This window comes from Dermacentor variabilis, chromosome 10, assembly GCF_050947875.1.
Source record: "Dermacentor variabilis isolate Ectoservices chromosome 10, ASM5094787v1, whole genome shotgun sequence".
Classification (NCBI taxonomy): Eukaryota; Metazoa; Arthropoda; class Arachnida; order Ixodida; family Ixodidae; genus Dermacentor; species Dermacentor variabilis.
This window is the reverse complement of record NC_134577.1, coordinates 69,134,639-69,158,255: the sequence shown is the minus strand read 5'-3', so window position 1 is coordinate 69,158,255 and position 23,617 is coordinate 69,134,639. Positions and strand designations below refer to the sequence as shown.

General features: G+C 46.7%; 1 protein-coding gene across 1 annotated transcript in view; it reads left to right on the top strand.

Moving 5' to 3' along the window:
* Positions 1 to 23,617, top strand: part of LOC142559608 (scoloptoxin SSD14-like) — a 52,699-nt gene that overhangs the window by 27,521 nt on the left and 1,561 nt on the right. The window contains exon 8 of the mRNA XM_075671184.1: positions 10,684 to 10,788. Within this exon, the coding sequence (XP_075527299.1) occupies positions 10,684 to 10,788 (105 nt within the window). The remainder of the gene's footprint in view (positions 1 to 10,683; positions 10,789 to 23,617) is intronic.

The window sequence follows — 23,617 nt, the reverse complement described above, 5'->3', positions numbered from 1 at the left end:
GAGACGCAACACGAAGCTCAATTCGCTCGCTGGTGCTGCCACGCCGACTCTGTCTGTTGTCTTGTGGTGCAGTTGTAGATGCCTGTTTCTGACGGCGCCGAGCAGCGTTTGTGTCCTTTCGCAAAACAAGCAAAACCGTGCTTTCGCTCGACAAACTTTGTTTAATCGCGTTGAAACACGGCAAATATTTGAGACGAATGCCTTAGATCTCTGTTTCAAGGTCGCGTTGTGAGGTACAGAAAATATCACGTGACACAAGGGAGGCCAGAAGCTAACCAGAACATGTGCAGCTGTGTATGAGAGATTATTATTGATTAGCAAAGTTAATTACTGATTGATTAGTGATTGGATTAAGGTGATTATGGTGAATGGAAGAGGATTAAGAGCGATTAGGTCGGATTAAGGTTGATAAATGTGTATGAAGGAGGACTCACGTGGATTAATGAGGATTAGGGTAGATCAAGGTAAATTGCAGTAGGCTTTACAAGGCTTTCGCCTTCGAGTCTCTTAGGCGATAGCTAAGGACATCTGGGATTTTTCTTTCGCAAGCGTGTCTACCAAAAATTGGCAGTGGCATAGCTAGGCTTTGCCAGGATATACGTAGGGAAAGCTAAGGCATAGCATGGTTAGCCTTGGTTAATCTTGATTGCAAGTCCAGGTTAGTCTGGTTGTCTAGCAATGATGCGGCGTTTAGCCAGTCGTTCGCCGATCTGTTCGTCTGTTTCCTGGGCAATTCGTTTCCTCTTCATCTCGTTCCGATGTCGATTCCAGGCCTCCTCCTGCTTTTTAGAATTCTCGTCGTCCATACTGCCGCCTCAACTGTGGTTGCGGCGCACGCGAGCTCTCCTTTTCAATCCTCCAACATGTTATCAGGCATGCGACGCAGCTGGCGAACCGAGCGGAGGCGATCGCAACGACGAGGAACGCGGTGTGACGTCATGTGCCTCCTCGAAGCACCGCCACGGCGAAATCGCAAGTTCGCGGCCAGTAAAGCTTTTGCTTTAAAAACGCCGGCGACGCCCTCCCGGCTTGGCTGTAAAACAACCGAGAGACCAAGTACAACGCACTGTTTCGCCGCAGCCGAACGCGAGCAGCATTCTACGGGCCGCTGCCGCTACGAGCGTTGGGCCCACGCGCATTAATGCTCTGACTAGCCTTGCGCCGAGTAGGTGCCTGGAAATTGGCAGCACTCACCGGCCCTAGTGGCACGGTACGCAGACGCTCCGCCAAAACTGTCCATTAGCCACAAGTATGAGGAACACTGCTCCAGAGAAGAGTGATTTTTTTCACTGCAATGTAGTTACGTGTAGTTGTGGTTATGGTAACTCAAAAAAAATTAAAGGTCTCACCTATGAAACGCCGTGTGCCTTATATTTTTATATGGAACGTTGATCTCTCCGTTAATGTAGGGTGAAAAAATGCAAGAATTTTCCACTTATAGCATAATGTCAGTGAAACAAAATTCAGAGCGCGTTGGCCGACTGGCTCATAGTTGTGATGACGTATGAAGTACGTGAAACAACGTATGAAGTAAGAATACGGGAGAGCAAAGAGGGTCAGTCGCTGCGAACTTCGTTCGGAGAAGGCAGTTCTGGCAGTCTTGCGTATCTTAACTGTATTCAAAGAATAGATACTCACTGTTGTGCAGAGCCGCGTAATTAATTTTCCCAACGTTGGATCCTTCGTCTGAGTCTAATGCGTGTATGCACCCGCTGGCACATTCCCTGTACAAGGTGAGTCCATCTGCTGTATATATATATATATATATATATATATATATATATATATATATATATATATATATATATATATATGGGTCATTCCATCTCAAGTGTACTCGGTGTTTTATCGACCATCTGCGATTCTGCTGAAAAAAATCATACTGTTTTACCTCAATGTGCGAAGTAATTATTGAAGCGATTTTTCTTGAAAAAAAAAATTCTAATGCCCTGAGGACGCTTTGAAGGTTGCGCACACAAGTGAAACTATGCCAGGTGGAAAAATTTCCACAAAGTTATTGCTTTGACCTGTTACTGCGAATATTTTTTAAAATAGTCGCCAGACGGTACTCTTTCGTGACTATTGTCGTTTTTTACTTTCTGTTTTAATATACATAATTTTTAGCCGTAAGAAAAAGTCGTCTATTGCCCCTTTTTTAATATTTTTTATAAAAGAAAGCAACGTTTCCATGAGGAATATATTCACAATAGGGGCTTGGTATGTGTGTATATTAGATGATAAAAATATTCTTATAAGAAATAAAGCCTAAACTTTCGCTTAATGCCATGGTAAATATGAAAAAAATTACGTTCTGACTCAATTTGTGGCTTCATTTTCGCAATGTAGCGTTCCAAGTAAAAATATGGCATAGACGGCATTGCATAGTATGCTTTGCTGTCTATCTATGTGCAAAGATTTAAAAGATTAAATATTGTTTTAAGCGAGAAAAAAATTTTCGAACTGCAGAATCACAAGGTTGCGCGGAGCATCTCTTTGCTTCGCCTTCACTGCATAGCACGTCGGTCGGCGTTTCAGTCTGCCTCATTTTACATGTTTCTTCTTTTTCTTTTTGAAGACGAGGTCTTCTTTGGCGACTTCAGGTTGATTTGCGGTTCGTGGGGACTGAGTTTCTGGCCATTGTAATCTGGTAAGATAATTGCAGGCCTTCTAGTGCACGTAGGACAAGAAATAGGCGTCTGAGTTAAGCTTGGAACGAAAAAGATGGAGAAAGTTAGTGTACTACTATATACGGAGAAGTTATAACGCATAATTCTTAAAAAATACGGCGAAATAAATTCGATCCACATGTCACCATTCACTAAAAACGCGCCAGAACAGGAACCAGAACTGTGGCTTTATTCAACGAACAGGCGATTTGTGGCGTTCTGCTAAACCTAAAACAACGAAAAAGGCCACTGGCGGGCTTGATACCTAGAATGCCTGCGAAGCGGCTTTAAATGTGTGGTTGGAACACGTATTCGTATCGTAAACGCGTCCCGCGATGCCACCCACCGAGGCTGGGAAAGCGACGTCAAGACGACGGGAGGAGCGTGCATTACGAGCAGACGATAGTGTGTCGTCTGCTACTGCTCCTCTTTATCCCAGGCAAAGCTACAGCTGTCACAGAAGCAAACCGGCGTTCATGTTTACAGTTTCTTTCCGATGGTCCTGTTGTGAAGAAAATGTATCAAGTCGACGGTCTGGACGACAGTTTTGGTGCGTCTTCAGCTTCTGAGAATTCAGGTACATGGATTTGCGTAATAATTCATGGCACGTTTAAACTACACGATGTCTCTAGTTCACGTATTTACTCTCCAGGGCAAGGTGTGATTTTAACACCAGTGTGTTGGCGGACGCACATAAAAATTCTAGCCTTACATTCGTAGGATGACGAGAAAACGTGGCCGTAAAATTGAATTACGTTTCTTGCTCTTATGCGTGGCACAGGTGGCTTATGTCAGACTTTCTGGCATGTATGCGCCAATATATAATTCAATGACACGTGTTCCTGGCAATAGTGTTTTTACGATTTATTTTCAGGTGCTGAATTACCGTACTGTTCACTTGGACCGAATGGGTGCCACAGGACAATCTACGTGAAAAATCAGTACACCAGTAGTGTCAAAGAACTGAGCGAACTTGATCGCCGGCTCTTGATTCTGCGTTCAAAATGCACACTGGATGATACAGTATGTGGCCATCATCACCACCTCTACGTAAAGAAGTACACATCGCACATAGCATCCAAATGGTGCTCGAATCCGTTTCTTTCACACGTCAAGAATTACCGAGGCTCATCTGTGATATCCCTATCCTTGTCAGATTTGCACCCATCTTTGGATCTCATTCCAGGATCTAGATTGTGCCAAGCTTGCATGCGCCAGTGCTATGAAGTAAAGAAGAGGCGCTCTTCTCGAGAGGCACTTCAGTATCTAAAGGTGCCGGCCCTTTCGGTAGTCGCACATGTGGGAGGTGTGAATGGGCTGAGTGCCACTGCTGTGGAGACATCTGCCAGCAGAGCAAGCGATGAAGGAAGCCCAACATATTGTCTTACAGGCGAAGGCCTTAGCCACGGAACCCCAGCACAGAGACAAGCGCGAACCATTCCGGCACCCAGACAGACTGCAAGGACAAAGAGACAACGTATCGATTTTATGCTTAGCGACTATGTGACTTTAATGGAAAATGTAAGAGAAAGGCTTCACGCCGAAGGAAAACGCGAAAGGAAAATAGAGCTCTTAACCCTTGCTCCTGTGTCTTGGTCTCAAAAAAAGATTGTGGACTATTTCGGAGTCTCGCAAAGACAAGTACGGGCAGCAATCAAACTGAGAACTGAACATGGAATCCTCAGCACCCCACCAATAAAGAAGGGCCACCCAATCAGCGAAAGCGTGAAGACTTTGATAAAGGACTTTTATGAAGACGATAATGTTTCATATTGTCTCCCGGGGAAGAAAGATGTAATAGCAGGCCGACAAAAGCGACTGTTGCTTTTGAATTTAAAGGAGCTGTATGCAGAGTGGAAAAGTACTCATAATATCAAGTGTGGATTTTCCATGTTTGCACGTTTGCGACCATCAAACTGCGTGGTAGCAGGGGCAAGTGGCACACACTCCATTTGCGTCTGCATGGATCACCAAAATTTTAAGTTGATGATCCACAGTTCCGGATTAAAGAAATCCCTGCAAGAACTGTTGGCCACCACTGTGTGTGACACAGGAAATGAAGATTGCATGCGTGGGAGGTGCCAGACCTGCCCCGGTACAGAAAACGTCGAAACGGCGCTTCGTAACAGCCCACTACTTAACAACGAAGAAGTCGACCACATACATGTACACCAGTGGGTAGGTGGCCTACGATGCAAACTCGAAACTCTTCTGCTAACCCCGGATGACTTTCGCGAGAAATTTTTGGAGATGCTAGCCAAAGTGAAAATTCATCATTATATCAGCAAGAAACAAGCATCTTACCTTCGTCATGCAAAGTCAAAGCTTACCAAAAGCGAAGCGCTTGTTCTTCTAGACTTTTCAGAGAACTATACATTCATTGTGCAAGATGCCCCGCAGGCCTACCACTGGGTGAATGAGCAAGCAACACTGCACCCATTTGTAGTCTATTGCTGCCCTGACGAAGAAATTGTAGTCAAGAATTACGTTGTAATTTCTGACTGTACAGAGCACGACGCCGTTGCAGTGTCCGCGTTCCAGACCGAAGTTGTCACAGTACTCAAGCAACAGTTGCCACATCTACGAAAAATCCTCTACTTTTCTGACGGAGCTCCAGCACAGTACAAAAACAAAAGGAACCTTGTGAACCTCTGCAATCACGAAGATGACTTCGGAATTGGTGCAGAATGGAATTTTTATGCTACAGCTCATGGCAAGAGTGCCTGTGACGGTCTTGGCGGCACCGTGAAACGGCTAGCAGCCCGAGCCAGTCTTCAGAGGCCAATTCGTGACCAAATCATGACCCCACACCAGCTGTTCACGTGGGCGAAGGAGAGTATCCAAGGGATAACTATTCTTTGGGTTTCGAAGGAAACTGTTCAAAAAAGAAAAATTGTGCTGTCCCCGCGGTTCAGCAAAGTGACTACTATAAAAGGCACACGGAAGTTTCATCACTTTAAGCCCTTCTCGCCGACTTCAATTCTCGCTGGGGTTACATCCTATTCAACCACAGAGGTAGTTCGAGTGTCGAAGTGAACTATGCTTACAGTGGAAGGCTACACGCGAACGGAGACAAGACGGACAGGTATATAAGTTATATCAAAGTAAGTTTGAAATAATGCCGTGCGAAGTAAAGCCGCCATGAGAGCGTATATTCTATTTGCGATGTTTCATTTTGGGAATCGTAAATATTTGCAAACGAAGCGCTGGATAAAAAAAAAAAACACGGCTCAACATCTGGCGGTGGTCAAAGAAGAAAGTGTCATCCATGGCGCATTAGGGCACCATGTAGTTTGTTGTCTATAGCGTACTGCCTTTGGGATCAGTCAAAAATTTTAGGCAGCAATCTCTCCGTGATTGGCCCATATCTTTCGTAGAGCAACACTGCCGGTTCCGGTTTTAGGTGCATGCTGTGCGAACGGGCACATATAAAGTTATTTCACCATTAGGCGTTGTAACTTCTCCGTATATAGTAGTACACTAACTTTCTCCATCTTTTTCGTTCCAAGCTTAACTCAGACGCCTATTTCTTGTCCTACGTGCACTAGAAGGCCTGCAATTATCTTACCAGATTACAATGGCCAGAAACTCAGTCCCCACGAACCGCGAATCAACCTGAAGTCGCCAAAGAAGACCTCGTCTTCAAAAAGAAAAAGAAGAAACACGTAAAATGAGGCAGACTGAAACGCCGACCGACGTGCTATGCAGTGAAGGCGAAGCAAAGAGATGCTCCGCGCAACCATGTGATTCTGCAGTTCTAAAATTTTTTTCTCGCTTAAAACAAAATTTAATCTTTTAAATCTTTGCACATAGATAGACAGCAAAGCATACTATGCAATGCCGTCTTAGCAATATTTTTACTTGGAACGCTACATTGCGAAAATGAAGCCACAAATTGAGTCAGAACGTAATTTTTTTCATATTTACCATGGCATTAAGCGAAAGTTTAGGCTTTATTTCTTATAAGAATATTTTTATCATCTAATATACACACATACCAAGCCCCTATTGTGAATATATTCCTCATGGAAACGTTGCTTTCTTTTATAAAAAATATTAAAAAAGGGGCAATAGACGACTTTTCCTTACGGCTAAAAATTATGTAAATTAAAACAGAAAGTAAAAAACGACAATAGTCACGAAAGAGTACCGTCTGGCGACTATTTTAAAAAATATTCGCAGTAACAGGTCAAAGGAATAACTTTGTAGAAATTTTTCCACCTGGCATAGTTTCACTTGTGTGCGCAACCTTCAAAGCGTCCTCAGAGCATTAGAAATTATTTTTTCAGGAAAAATCGCTTGAATAATTACTTCGCACATTGAGGTAAAACAGTATGATTTTTTTTCAGCAGAATCGCAGATGGTCGATAAAACACCGAGTACACTTGAGATGGAATGACCCATATACATGTCATTACCATCAGCCTGGCTACGCCCACGGCAGGGCAGAGGCCTCTCCCACACTTCCCGAACTACCCCGGTCATGTGCTAATTGTGGCCATGTTGTCCCTGCAAACTTCTTAATCTCTTCCGCCCACCCAACTTTCTGCCGTCCCCTGCTACACTTCCCTTCTTTTGAAATCCAGTGCGTAGCCCTTAATGACCATCGCTTATCTTCCCTCCTCATTACATGCCCTGCCCATGCCCATTTCTGTTTCTTGATTTCAACTAAGATATCATTAACTTGCGTTTATTCCCTCACCCAATCTGCTCTATTCTTATCCCTCCCCCCCTTAACGTTACAGCCATCATCTTTCTTTCCATAGCTCATTGCGTCGTCCTCAATTTAAGTAGAACCGTTTTCGTAAGCCTCCAGGTTTCTGCCCTGTAGGTGAGTACTGGTAAGACACAGCTGTTTTGCACTTTTCTCTTGAGGGATATTGGCAACCTGCTGTTCATGATCTGAGAACTCCTGCCAAACGCACCCCTAGCCCATTCTTATTCCTCTGATTATTTCAGTCTCATGACCCGGATCCGCGGTCACTACCTGCCCTATGAAAATATTCCCTTAACAGCTCCAGTGCCTCGCTACCTATCGTAAACTGCTGTTCTCTTCCGAGATTGTTAAACATTACTTTAATTTTTTGCAGATTAAATTGTAGGCCCACCTTTCTACTTTGCCTATCCAGGTCAGTGAGCATGCATTACAATTGGTCCCCTGAGTTACTAAGCAAGGCAATATCATCAGCGAATTGCAAGTTACTAAGGTATTCTTCATTATCTCTTATCCACGATTCCTCCCAATCCAGGTCTCTGAATACCTCCTGTAAACACGCTGTGAATAGCATTTATTTATTTATTTATTTATTTATTTATTTATTTATTTATTTATTTATTTATTTATTTATTTCGTGTACCCTCAGGGCCAGAGATCGTATCTCCCTGCCTGACGCCCTTCTTTATTGGGATTTTTTTGCTTCGGTTATGGAGGACTACGGTGGGCTGTGGAGCCGCTATAGATATCTTTCAGTATTTTTACATACGGCTTGTCTACACCCTGATTCCGCAATGCCTGCATGACTGCTGAGGTTTCGACAGAATCAAATGCTTCCTCGTAATCAATGAAGGCTATATATAAGGGTTCGTTATATTCCGTACATTTCTGTATCACCTGATTGATGGTGTGAATGTGGTCTATTGTTGAGTAGCCTTTACGAAATCGTGCCTGGTCCTTCGGTTGACAGAAGTCTAAGGTGTTCCTTATTCTATTTGCGATCACCTTAATAAATACTTTGTAAGCAACGGACAGCAAGCTGATGGGTCTATAATTTTTCAAGTCTTTGGCGTCCCCTTTCTTATGGATTAAGGTTATGTTGGCGTTCTTCCAAGACTCCGGTACGCCTAAGGCCGTGAGGCATTGCGTATAACAGGGTGGCCAGTTTTTCTAGAACAATCTGCCCACCATCCTTCAACAAACCTGCTGTTACCTGACCGTCCCCAGCTGCCTTCCCCCTTTGCATAGCTCCCAAGGCTTTCTTTACTCCTTCCGGCGTTACTTGTGGGATTTCAAATTCCTCTAGATTATTCTCTCTTCCATTATCGTCGTGGGTGCCAATGGTACTGCATAAATCTCTATAGAACTCCTCAGCTACTTCAACTATATATATAGAAGAGAAGCAAGGGGTTAACCGAGGGACGCGATTGTTATTACGCATCTCATAAGAAGCCAGCAAACATTGACACCAAATACAATATAGGCGAAATTACTTGTACCTACTAAACGAATTTAAAGAAGTTATAAACAATGGAAATGAAAGCGGATGAAAAAATATTGCCGCAGGTGGGGAAGGATCCCACGTCTTTGCATTTCGCGTGCGATGCTGCACCAGTTCAGCTACCGCGGCGCCGTTTCCCCGTCGACTTTCTTGGGTATTTATGTTTCCTACTAGGACTAACCCCTGGAGTGTTAGCCAGCGCCACCACTCGCAAACGTTAGCGGCGGACATGCATTCTAAGGTTTGTGAGTGGCGGTCACGGATGTGCAGGCCCTCAGCGCTCCTGCTCCACTGTCCTCTGCAGCACAACGTGTCTGCGTAGCCATTCCCACCTGCTGAACGCTGGGCTTGCCAGCCCGCCGGAGTCGCCAAGAACGAGGCTGCCGTGGCGGGCGTCCAGAACCACGGCGTTAGCCGGCAAAATCACGGCTGTCAGCGATGTCCACAAAAAAAAAAATGGTGCGTCTTTTAAGAGAGACGCAAGTATGCCAAGTGAAGCCGTAGGTGACTATGTCGATTGCCCTCCGAGGATCAGCTCTGTCATACGATTTCGCAAACCAAGCCAACGATAATTTGTGCTGCCGGTATTTACGTTTGCCTGATTGCGTGAGAGGCTATCTGCTTGAAGGCGACAAAATCGAGATCACGTTGCTCCGGTATCCAGTAAAGTTTTATCCATCCATCCATCCGTGTTGCTTCGGGAACAAGTCGTTCACTTGTCAGCATCTCGCGGGGAAAGGAAAAAACGGCGCAGAACGTCACGTCGCAGAAACAAGCCAGTGCGGTGAAGCCAGCCATGTCTTCGGCAGCGTCGCTTGCGCGTAGATTCGCTGTACTTCGGCTGATCTGTTTCCATGGACGCGCTCACTTTCTCTCCACCCGCCTTCACGGGCTGCAGACGCCAGCAGCGTCTGTTACGCCAGCAGCAGGGCCGCGCGGGGGCCCGGCCCGAGTTGAGGAAGTCGGCCCCAAGTAGAAGCTGCAATAATTGTAGTCAACGTTCGGACTATCAAAGCAGAGGCAACTCTTGCTGACAACGTCCTCAGCTCGTCTGCTCGGCACCCGGACGTCTACACTGACGTGCAAAGTTGCGCCTCTGACCTCAAGCGGACCGAACCGGCATGTAGCGTCGTGCTTCTCGTAGATGGCGCCACTGTTGTGTCCATTTTCAGCGTACAACACTAAGGGAAACCGCTTTTGAGACAAAGTTCAGCTGAACAGTAGTGCCTGTGACACGCTGCTTCATTTTTCGAGGTTGAAGATTCCAGTGCCTGGCAAATTCTGGGCCCGCGTCGTTTGAAGTGCGCGTAATCCGGTCTAGGTTGAACCCGAGCTACGTTTCAGCGACTGATGACGAATATTCATTGCGGCTGCCAAGATAGCCCCGTGCTACATCGACACCGTCTTTGGGAAGAGCTCCATGTGGTCAAAGTGAACTCCATGGTCGAGGAACTCCGTGTGGTCGACATGAACCCGGAGTTTACCACTCACGGCCTGCCTCGCAATCACCTCGTCGTTTTAACACGTTAAACGCCCAGAATTTAAATGTTTCGTTGAACTTCGTGACACACCATGAACAGTGATCAGGATCGACATAGTCGGACCACTTTGACACGCACGAACGTAGCTGCAGCTGGTAAACGCGTGTGTAAACGTGGTTCGGTTCGAATGCGACAGCAGTTGGTGCCGCGTTCGAGACAAAGGGTCTTTCCGAAGGGTGGGAGGACTGGCATAACCTTCGCTGTCTTCGCTTCTTTTCTTTTAGTATGTAGAGGATATTAACACCGCACTTTTCCTCGCAGGTATTGGGCTGCATCTCTGAGCGCAACGCCTCGTTCTGCGTGCGGTCTGAGCATAGGATCCGTCCGGCACTGCCCTCTAGCCCAGACAAGAGTCCCGATATTCAGGTTTGTCGTCGTTGCCTTCTCAAGAAACGCACCCGTAACAAATTGAGCAAGCGATACGGGAACGCGTTTCTTCGCGCACACTGTGCAAATGAATACAATTCTTATGCCACCACCACCGTTGGAGTTTAATTCCACACGTTTCTTATTCGCGACTTCCAGGACTAAGAAAATGGAAAGGCACTCAATTCCATACATACTCAAACGTAACATTTTTTTTTTTAATGTGCGTACTCGCTTGTATTCGACAACTTCACTTTTCGAACATTCCACTTACATATCCTTACGTGATTTGAATGCGAAAGCATAACTGCTTCTCTGAGTTATCACCTTACACTAAAGCCCTGCATTGATCCACCTTGATCTAATTTCTGCCAACCTTAAGCCATGGTAATCCACCTTAATCTACCTAATCCGCATTAAACTGCCTCAATTCGCGTCAATTCACCTTAATATACTTTAATTCACCCTAATACACGTTAATAATAATTTATATTGTCATGAAAAGCATGAGAAGCAATAAATTAGATTTCTATCTTCTAGGGAATGTATGTCCTCTGCTTTGTGAAACGGCCGTGTTACTTTTTCATGGCAGTTGGAAGGCTTTTCTATATTTCATCATCAACAAATGCTACCAGACGGCGCCCAGGCACATTCTTAGGCCTTGTTAATTTGAACTTGCTATGAAGTGTTTGTCTAGTGGGACTGCTCATTTGCTCTTATCGTAACTCTTCTTTCACCTTTTTTGCCTATACAAGGAGAGGATGTAACATTCAGTGGTGTGCGGCTGTGTACAGGCATCATTCAGTATTAACATAAAGAAAGAAAAAGACTAAGAGCGGACACTGCGGGAAATCTGGCCTCGGGAACTACGTCACGGCTACGTAACGAACAAGTGCTCTCACCAAACGCCAGAGGACGCAGGCGCAGAACAAGAAAATGTTGTAATGAATTCTGCTCAATTGTTTTACAAAATAATAATTATACGCCCAAATTTGGCGTGTTTCTTATGCATAAAAACAGAATTTATCCGAGACACCTTCCGTGCTTTTTGTTCTTCATTCGTACTGACATTAACACCAATCATCATTCGTCCATCGAGAAGAAATCAACGATTCGTGTATCAGCGGCGTGCCAGCCTGAAGGTTTTGTGAACGTCGGCTGCGGCGGTGTTTCCGTGTGTGAGACAGGTGAGTCATGTTTTCAAGCGAAGCTTGGAGTAACTGATTTGTGAGCGCGACGAGGTTCGCTAAAGAAAAAAACCAGTTTGCGGCTCTATATGATGCGGCTAGACGCGAACAATGCGAAAAGCATGCCCCCTCAAGAAACATGTAGCGAGAGGGCTGTACCATGTGCTTCCTTGCTAACCCCGCCGAGAACGGAATAAGCTTTGTTGGTTGCCTTCCGTGAAAATCATCAAACAACGCGAAGCTGCCATTAACTTGGACCGGTTCACGGCTGTGCACTGCACTGAGACTCGCAGCTTGTCAGACGCCATCGAGACGCTGCGTCTCGGTTTGCGAGGGTAAACCGTTCTTGCCCAGCGCTGTTTGCGATAACCACGGCATCGCCGCTCCATTGAAATAGTTCGTGTTGGCGGACTAAAAACGATCTGCTGGACAACACTTAAGGTCAATATAAGGAATTGCACATTTCCGGAAAATTCCGGTTTCGTGAAATTTAAATTCGTAACCCGCGTTTACATGATCGCGTGATGGTTGACGGTCCTTTTGTTGGCCCGTTCTAGTGGCTGACGAACGCTGGAAAGAACATAGACGCCACGCCGATTCAGACCGAAAACGGCGTTCCGGGCACGGGCGCTACCTAAATACGGAAAATCAGGACGTTAGGCACGCTGTAGCCAAGCTTTGCTTGCTCGTTTCCTCTATAGAGTAAGGGCTCCTGAATATTTTAACACGATAGCGTTAAGGAGCTCGTGTCGCAGAAAAGCCGGTGTCGTCGGCGTCGGTGTCGGCGTCGGCGTCCACGGCGTTGGCCGTGAGCGATAAATCACGGCAGGCACTCCATAAATAAAAAGCAACTTCCAAGATGGGCTGGGTGGGAATCGAACCAGGGTCTCCGGAGTGTGAGATGGAGACGTTGCCACTGAGCCTCGAGTTTGATGTTTCAAAGCGGTACAAAAGCGCCTCTAGTGAACGCGGTGTTGCCTTAGAAACGAGCTGTTTCTAAGGCTCAGGCGTGCGTCGCTTGCTCAGGCGCACATTTCGTTGTCGCGCCGAACGCTGCGTTGTTCGACGCTAACCGCGTCCCATGCGGGGCGCGTAGTCGCTGCGCCGTAGCCCACCGCTTGGCGGGTCGACGGGAACGCTGTCGCGTTCCACTCTTGAAGGCGAAGCTTAAGCGTCCTCCAGTTTTTATTAATATTGCTTGTAAACAATGGCATGTGACATAAACAGCGAGCGTAGCTTATTGAGTTTTCTACTGCAGCGAGGTGTGTATCTACGGCGCACGGACGGACGGTGGTGTATACGTCCGTGCGGTTTGTTTATACAGAAATGTAACGGTGGGCAAAAGTCCCCAATCACTATTGCATGTACTTATTGCGGCGGCCGTGTTGGGAAGCACTGCGCATTCTAGTTACTTTCGGTTTCTCACCATTTTTTTCGTGGCGGAATACATTACTTTCGGTTTCTCACCATTTTTTTCGTGGCGGAATACATTGCACAACGTATTGTCGCGTAGGCGCGGCGTTGCGCGCGTTTCAACAAAGGCCTCGTATTTGGACGCTTCGAATTTATCTTTACCACGCTTATGTGAACTGCTATTTTGCCTACCGATGTACTCCTTATACTGAGTACGTACAGGGGTGTCCAAAAGTTCACAGGCCGCGATGCCATGGGATTACATAGGTTGGCGGCCTGGGAACTTTTGAACACCCCTGTATGGGCTCTTAACGTTTATCCTTGTAAGTACGAATTTTATGGGTCAGAGGTCAGAATGTGTCGGTGATTTTATATTGTGCATCGGCTCGCTATTCATTGAAAGCGGTTTCCTGGTTCAGTTGTAACGTGTACATATGTTTTTGGTAATTAACGAAGCGTGCAGTTATTGACATTTTCAGACCGTGCTGATGCCATGCCGTCCGGCGGTCCAAGCTATGGCAGCTACTGCTGTGTGTCGTGGTGCTTTAACAACGGCAGAACCCAGAAGAAGCCTATCTTGCCTTGGAATAAAAACATTGCGGAAACTCTGTCTCTTTGATACATATAACCGCTTGTACCAAAACACAGAAGACAAGCACGATAGATAAAGCCGTAATGAATTATGATTACCTCTATCTCCATCTTTTATAACTTAATCGAAATGAAAATTGCGTCACGACCGCAATTCACACCAAATATTGAACTTGACAAAATAGGGAATCGCTAAATCAAAACGACGAATAAAAGCGTTGCCATTTGAGTGACGAAAAGTGGTCTGAAATAAGGTTCCGCTTGAGCCTTGCGTCGGTTACGCAGGGTAATCCAAATTTCGCGCCAACGAAACCGAAACAGGAAGTGCAGGCGCGCTAGAGTCGATTGGGCCGCTGGGGTGTATGGGAGTGTCCACTGTTATCTTTCTTTCTCTATGGTATTAACGCGACATCGTTAAGGAGCCCATCCCGCTTTGGCGTTGGAGGTCGCTTCGGCAAAAGTACTGCTATCGAATTCCAAACCACGCATACCCAACTACTTCTCTACCAACAAAGTTGCTCATACCTTGCCTTTCATTCTTTACGAAGTTGTTCCTCGTAATGTCGAGAACGCAGACCACAAACAAATGTATTGAAAAAAGAACACAGACAGCGCATGTCCTTTATGTTAGCTTTACTCGGACGGAAATATTCAAAGTGCGAAACAATAGCAGGAGATCGACTCACGCAAGAGGCCGCGTCTCTACCAGAAAGCTCGCCTTCGTGCATGGCGTTCGCAGCCAGAGTTTCCCGGTAAACGTTACGGTTGCATAAGCTGCAGTTGCCTGGAAGCATGAAAAGCAGTGCGGGATCTTTGAACGCTTTCGCGTTCCACTCTTGCAGGCGAAGCTTAAGCGTCCTTCAATTTTTTTTTGTGATGTCATCTCGCGGTACTCGAAACGTACTTCACTGGTGTCTTTCGTCGTGCGTGACGATACAGCGGTGTATACCAAGTTAGTGACAATGTATTTCGCATGAAGACCGCTTTCAAGGTCGATCCAAATAGGTCGCGAGGCTTCGGAGCCAAAAAGGGCGTTCAGAACGAATTGCCACCGAGATCAGCAAGGGTGCTAACGGGAGTAGCGATTGAAGCCCGACTTTGTGAGAAGGAAACAAACAGCAGGAAAGAAAAAAATTGCCGGTGGTTTAGCTCTGGTTAACGCTAGTTGAATTGCGAAAGCAACAGCTGCATGGCTAAGCTTGTGGTGTTAGCTTGTGGTTAAGCGTCTGGTTTAGCTCTATTGCATAGACACGACACGTTCACGTAACGACTAGGTAACCTCTACGCAGCGTCTCATTCCGACGCTCTCGAGAACTCAAAGCGGTCTCTTCCGCAGTTGAAGAGTCCCTCCGCGACGTGGCACGACTTCTAGCCGCGTCTTCGTTGCGACGCTTCTCGAGTCGCGCGGCGCGTTCTTCTGGAGTCTCTTGAGGGCGTTGTCTCTTCCTCGCTTCGTTCTGTCGTTGTTGGTCTCTTTCGCGCTCTCCATAAAGACTAAATACACTGAGACGAAGCGCATCGAAGCGCATATATATATATATATATATATATATATATATATATATATATATATAATACACCCCTTGCGAGGCGGCACCTCCTCTCCCTCTACCCTAGCGTAGCACATCTGGTGGAGCGAGCGTCGACGGGAGCGGCGTCGACGGCGGTGCCATCTGTTGGAGCGCGGCTGCGGCGTTGCTAGGCAAGGTCGTTCGTCGGCCACGGCATATGGCGTACGGCGTACGGCTGCCTGCATAAGGCATACGGCGCGACGAGCCGAAATGACTCGCTGGCTGGCTTAGTAAAGCTTTCGCTATAAAAAGCGTTTTTGAGTTAAAACGAGACAGTTTGATTCATTCAAAGAAAAGAACATGTCTGATCAATTATATATCCGCGTGATGAGAGAAGAAAAGATAGCTCTCTCTTTTGCTCCTTAATAATGAATATTCTTTCTTTTTCAGCATCCATCATAAGATGGGCGATGACGCCGCTATCACTTGCAATCCAATGCAATGCAGCTCTTGAAGTGTGCAGAAAGGCCTCTCGTAATATTCACCGGTTACAATACGCCCCCCCCTCAGACGTTGTGCTTTTTTGGTTGGTCGACGGTTGTCTGAATTTGATGGCCCAGGTAGTTTCATCGCTCGTACCCTGCGCAATCAAAAGTAGTAAGTTGCGAGCGCCGGAGAATCGTTTACTCTAGCAGTTCTCGCGCGGCTGCGCTGGTCAAGCAGCCTTGGCACCCGACGAACTTGGCATTCAACGATGGGGCCAGCGCTATACACGCCAAGTTTTCGTCGCCCTCCAATAAGCTATGCGCTGTGCAGGGGTGCGATTTCAACACAATCGTACGATCGACCTCTTGCTACATCGCTTCCCGCGTTTAAAGTGCCAAGCGTCCATCAACTCGAATGACGGTGCATTTTAATATGCAGCTCTAATGGCAGGCCACCAAAACAAATTTAGTTCAGCTGAGAACAAAATGGCGTCACTTCTGTTTTCTAACGGATAGGGCGTTACATTACGTTCTTTTACGCCGGAGGTGCTCTCTAGCGCCATCATCACACAGATGGCGCTGAGCTCCGTGAACCACCGCTGAACCGCCAAGTTTTAAACGTGCGCGCTTCTATGGAATATTCGCGACGAGGTATGTCTACCTTGTCGCTTCCACGCAGCTATGCATTCCCCCGACGTCATATCCGGGATCGGTATGTCGCGTCAGGGTGCCAATTACTTCTGTGCGTCCAAAATTTCATTTCAGCCCACTTCTTGCGCGCTGAATAACTTGTGTGTTGAATTTAATTACTCGCGTAGCTTTGCTAGATTCCCCTCATGTGTGCTCAACGTGATAACTCTCTTCACGGGAGCTTCCAAAACTGGGTTCCGCGAACGTCAACTTAGCGTTTCGTGAGCGGCCCGAAACGAATCCAACCGCCAGCCCCCTTTGGTGGAGTTTTGCATTAGAGTTTGAAGTTAACAATTAAAATCACCACATCCTCATCGCCGACGCGGGAGTGGAGGTGTTCCGCCGCCCTCTGAAAAAGCACGTAGGGCTACTCAGGCAGAAGGGAATACCTAGAAAGCACCTATCTATTCACTCGAAAAACCTGCCGGATGAAAAAATTCGCAGCTCCACCTTGTTAGGATCGGCCTGCAGGGGTACTGCTCTGCAAAGCTATTTAAGCCCGCTGCACGTGCTTCGATCGACCCGCGATGGTGGCGCCCTTCAGAGAACCAGCGAGGACGACAGCACTTACCGACCATGAACTTCCTCCAGAGAACTGCGGACTACGGCGGCGTTATACCACCATTCGCCTCGTTCGGAGAATCGGAGACGGCTGCAGGGCGGGCCACGTTTGGTGCCCAAGGTATTGTTGGTTGATTTGTCGGGTCTTCATGGTCTCTCTCGGCAGCAAGAAGAGCTTCCCTAACAAAAGGGTGCTTTGCGGTACGTGGGCCCCAGGATGCGTCACAGTCTGCTGACACTCGTGGCGACTACAGGAGAAAGGCAGCTCTGCAATTTAGAGGCGCAACAGAATGTGCAACCGGCGGCCGCGCTGCGGGGGTCAGCTCGGGGAACCGACGCGCCTTCCAAGACTCAAGATAATGGACAACCGGCGGGTTGACTGCGTTGACGTCTGACGCTGCGAATCGGCGGTGAACTGCCATTTTTCCCTCACCTAGGGATCTAGTGAGCACGGAGAGTTAATAAGCGGGTGTTTGTCGCTGCTAGTGTGTGCTCGTCATAGTGCTCTGTGATCGTGCTCGTGAGCTGCGTGCTCGTCAAGGTGCTCGTCATCGTGCTCATGAGCTGTGTGCTCGTAAGCTGTGTGCTGTCCCAGGTAGCACACAAAGTCTTGAAAACGTCGTATTAAGGGATTCAACGTCTGAAACGGATTTTTGACCAAAATCGACGCATCAAAGACGTTTCAAACAAGATAGCTTAAAAACGAGGGGTGAATACGTTTTGATAACGTTGGAAGCCAGACAGCTTAAAAACGAGGGGTGAATACGTTTTGCAAACGACTCAAAACGCCACCGCCACGCCACGGCGCGTCAGCCTCTTTAGCGGCTTCTACAATATTCAACAACCCATCAACGCGATCCAACCTTGCGCAAGGTGGCGATACCGTCGTCAGATCATGTGACCAAGGTGGCCACGTGATTCGTGATGCCGGGCAGCCGGGCGAGCCGGGACACAGTCGCGTCGTCATGGCGTCGTCACGTCACCGCACTCGCATTGCGCTGTGGTGTGTTTGCGGCTGTTCTGAACGTGCTGCCGCTGCCCTTTGCTATGTAAGTGTTGCAGTGTTTTGCTGTCAAGAAAACGATATTCTGTGATCAGTTTGGGTTGTGCGATATGTTTGTGTGGTTTTAATTTGGAAATCGGTAGTGTTTTCAATTGTTATTTGATCAAGGCCGCCACGTTATTCGTGAAGCCGGGCATAGTTACGTTATCGCACTCGCATGGCACTATGGTCTGTTTGCGACTTTTCTGAATGTGCTGCCGCTGCCCTTTGTCATGTAAGTGTTGCAGGGTTTTGCCGTCAAGAAAACGACGTTCTGTGATTAGTTTGGGTTGTGCGATCTGTTTGTGTAGTTTAATTTGGAAATCAGTAGTGTTTTCAATTGGAGGGCGCGGAGTGCAGGGCACTAATCAGCTCTTCAAGTTCACTCTCATGTTATGTGAGGCGCCTTTTCACTGACGCTGTAATTAAGGCGTTAAGGGCAGTATAAGGACGAAAGTTAGAGGGACGAAATCGTGCCTGTGTGTCCCTAGCGTCGGGGTCGGCCGCTATGCGTGATCCTAACAAGAAAGCATTTTGCAGAATGCGAAGAAAGGCGACAAAATTTCTGTCTGTGCGCACCTTGCCGATCTCCGCAATAGAGCCATCATCGTGGTATTTTGGTCTCCCGTTTAGCAAGAGTGTTGCAAACAAGGGAACTGGTTCAAACAGGCTTTTTTTTTAATGATTCACTACTAGTGCGGTATCCCAAAAGGTGAGGTCAAGTGCTCACCGTATTTTCTTCCCTCGCGCTACAGCGCACTGACAGAATTTTGCGTGCACCATACCGTGCTTTTATCGTTTGCGCTTCAGGTTCTCGATTGTGTTTTCGCCCCCTTTACCCACGTGATGGGTATTTCATGGTATTACCGTGTACCACATGTGTCCATATATTGTGTCCAATATATGAAACGGCCAAATTCGATTTTATTTGACGCCTCAAATGGTAGTAATGTATTGAGTCCCTTGTAGCTTTGTGCTTGTTATCAATTTTACTATTTGGCGAATGGATACAGCATGTACGCTGCATAACTCGCTTGTGCATACTGCATACGTGAGTCGAGTATGCCCTTGGTATAAAATAACTTGTATGCTTTAGGTAGTACGATTGTTTGCAGTTTGGGACATGTGTCGGAATGTACGCTGTGCGCCCTTCGCGCTTTACGGCGGCCTGCCGAGTTCGTGCGGGTGCCATGTGTGCGCATGGAGTTCGGGAAGCGCTCTCGCAGTTTTTTTTAATATATATATATACATGTGTTCTGTTCGCGCGCTTCGCACAACAGGGCATATCGCAGTTCTTTGTCCTTGTGCAACACATTTTCCTAGCGTACGTCTGTGCATTATTTGGTACCGGTTTCACACGGGGCTCTTTTAGCCGCTATCCAGTCCGTTACAAATCGAATTTCTCGGTCGTGATGGCTCCTCTGCGCAAGCTACGAGAGTGAGCCAGTCGCATCGATAATTTCGATCCGGATCGGGCTTGATCGCGATCGAGAGTGGTCGTGTGACACCGGTTTTACACATGGCTCCCACATAGGGAACACTTTAAGTTCAATGCTACTGAGTGAAGAGCAAGTGCATATATATGCCAGTGGTGGTAAGTGGGCAAGTCTTTCTGGTGAAGCCAATACTTGTGCATTCAAAACATTTCAATTACCAGCGTAGTGCATCAATGTGTCTACTTCGACAAAATAGAGCACCAGTGCAGATATCTGAACATACCTGTCCAGGGCAGCAAGTGTGTCTAGATTGAAACCACTACCAGCATGTGCGGCAGTTCTATTTCCAGCAGCGGGACTGCACAATAATCAGTAGGGTGCTCTCAAGCTGTTTATCTATGAAGCTCTGCCTGGACTGTGTGCCAAATATTTTTGGAGGTGAAAGTGGGCGTGAATTGGTAAACATCAGTGGAACTGTGCCTGGACTTTGTGGCAAATGTTTTTGGATGTGAAAGTGTGAGTGAACTGGCAAAGAATTTGCTCTGGGCTACATGTGTTAAACGTTTTTCTCATTCAGAGTGTTTTTTTTTACTTTAGGAGACTGGAGATGTGCGCAAAGTGTGACATGCCAGTGTGCTAATTAATGTATTTGCTGGTTTGCAAATTATTCGTTGCAACTTTATTTTTGCCAGAGAGGTACAACTTTGCCTCTTGTAAAGGGCTTTTTAGATAAAACACTTACTATTTATTATGACCATTGCTTCCTTTGTTACACAAATGCAGCTTCCAGTGCATTCCAGTTTATTTCCATGTTTATGTAAGTTTCTAATATGAGGCTTGCATATTCATTTCTCACGTTCTGGAGTGGCAAGATGCAGCATTACCGTCTCATCGTTCGCTGTACTACAGTAGTGTTCACTTGTTACACTGAATCCCCCGTTTAAGTATTCTGTACTAATTTCACTTTATTGCTTTTTTGTTGTATGGTTATTTTTTCTCGCCATTACCTTCTTTGATATATCCTAAAGGCAATATTTCCAATTTTGCATTGTTCCCATTTTTTTTATTTCTGTCACAGGATTGTTTTATGATGGTATGCGGTGGTATTTCTTTTTGTGCTCTTTTCAAGCTTCTAGATGATTGGTAACATTGCTTGGAGGCAGTTACCATCCAATTCATACTCTTGCATTTTTCAGTCTACTTCTTCCATTCGCTCCGATGTCACTTCTGCATAACTCTAGTCCATCTAATAGCACGCGCACTTTACTATGATAAATTAGACACTTTAGTACACTCCAGGTTTTTCTGTTCATTTTTGTATGTGTACTTGGAATTTTGTTTATGTGCTAGTGAATGTTCACTTTCGAGTTCATTACGAATCCTTTCTGCGACTTTTGTCATTGTTGATGTACTTTTATTTCTATTTGCATTTCTCACACAGTTTGTTCGAACCTTGCATAAGCATTACATTTTAATAAAGTGTTCTTGCTTTGTCACAATGTTCTCATTTCATGCACTCTTGGCATGAAGGGCTTGGTCTGGCCACCTGCCAAGACGTGGCCATTTGTTCTTTGCAGGATGTCATTCCCATTGTGGTTGTGAGCATCGTAGCTTACTAAAGGCGGTATTAAGGATTTATTATTCCTAACAGGCTCATTTTCGTGCGACTTGGTAGAGGATGCGCCGGCCATGCGGGGAACAGTGCTTGGCACTGCGCCATGGCTCTTACAGTCAACACCGACGCTTCTACTCATCTGGGGCGCGATTGGAGATCGTTGTTCGAAACGCCCGATCAGTTTCACCTCACGCGATTGGCCTAGGCCGTGCCAACGGGTGCGGCTGACGACGTCTGCGCGGCATAGGCCAGTCGCGTGAGGCGAAACTAAACGCGTGTTTTGAACAACGATGTCTGATCGCGCCCGTCACCCGCGAAAATTAGCTTCAGATGATCGTAAACCTTCCAAGACCACTTCTAGACCAGCTTTTTGATAACGTCCTAAAAACGTTTAGAAATTGGTTACGAATAGTTTTGGCAAAGGGATTACTTGTGTCTTTCCCAATCCTATTTCTAGACCAGCTTTTCGAATACGTCTTGCAGACCTGTTCTAGATCGTCTCAAGAAAGTAATTAAGCCGGACATTAGCAGAGATATCCGACGTTTTCCCGCCGAAGTTCTCTCATTCGTGTCTTCTTTAACCCGTTTTTATCGTCTTGGATAAACGCTACGAAAACGTTACGTATCTCTTTTGTGCTACCTGGGGTATGCTCGTCTTGCGTGCTCCATTTGGGAGTCACGCTATACTGTTGAATGTATCTCTTGTTTAAATTATTAATACTCAAAAGAAACCCTGTACGCCTAGTTCCACCCAAGTTCCTCTCTACGACCTACAACCCCTTCAACTGGTGGCAGCGGCGAGATCGTCCGACAACACTTACAACCTGAAAGGCGAAGAATCTATCGCGATATCAAATTAGTAGATAGTTGTGCGAAGTAAGGATAGATTTATCGGCCGTATAAACTTGTAAGTATTCCCTTACTAACTTAATTTACCATGATAGACTGTGTAAGGGTGACTCAACGAGGACGCTGAAAGAAACAGACACACTGGTACAGCGCTGTCTTTGTGTGTCCTCGTTCAGTCGGACTTACACATTCTATGATGGATTCAAACCAACTAGCCCATCAACATGTTTTAACTAAATTAACCAGCATGGTGTCACGCGCGCACAGGTAAACTTGAACACACATCGCTCGATGACAGCGGAAACTGTCTGTAAAAACGCTAGATTAGGAATGGCGGCAGTAGAGGTGAGCCGATTAACCTCCGTGCCTCTGTCGCTTCAACGCGTACAAAACGTCGAAAGCACAGCGCATACAAAGCTACCGGCACTACACACACACTGCAAACATTCCCTATGGCTTTGAAGATGAGGCCCCCGCGGTTGCGTACTTTATCCACGTCGCAGACCGCTTCCAAGACACACGAGCGCCGGCAACGCATTTCTACGGCGTCCGCCATAGGCGTCTCCTACGGCTTCCGCGATTCGCGTGGCCAACGCCTTAGTAGGCGCCGCGGTTGTCTCCGCTCTGTACGGAGAGGTGGGCGAGGAGGACATCGAGGCACCGTAGCAGCCGCCGGAGAAGAACGCCCCTCCTCCCTCGCCTCACCCCTCTGCCTCGCGCGCCACAGGAGGAGGCACGTATCTGGGGCTAAAACCCCTGAACATGAATGGGCGAACATGAATGGGCGAATCTTTTTTTTTAGAGCGTTACACCAGAGCATCTATACCATCAGCTGCCCCACAGCTTTCCCGTAACAGCGGCTGCGCGGACGCCCTCCTACTCGCATATATGCGCACGACGACGTCTTCAACGGAGCTAATTTCTACCTCCGCATTGACGCCCATTGGGTATCTTCGCAGCATAGCTCCGCAATGTATTGCTCGTTCAGTATTGACGAAAAATCTAATTTTACGGTTGAAAATGCCATATAAAGAACTGACAAGTGTGCGAGAATTGCGTTTCGTATCGACTGTTTTCTTAATCCTATGTATTTACTGCTGGTGACGAACGCGGGAGAGCGTGTAAGAGGATATCTGCCCTTTTGTATTGGCGGTGAAAATTCAACCGCCAACCACCGATTACGAAACCGGGTGAAAGATCACGGTAAAAAAAAGTGTTGTTCTTAAAAACGTGGGGGAAAAAGTGGTGGCCTCTCTGTCACTGATTCCTTCTGACAGTACAATTCCCTCGGTAACGACGAGACAATATACGCTCTGACCATAGGAGGCCATGGGTAAACACACGCGACACGGCACCCTTTTTGAAGTCCGAAGGCAACAAAAAAAGGAACACTGCACACAGTTGACTAGCGTGACGTCAAATTCGTGGTCCACGGTTATCACCCGAGAT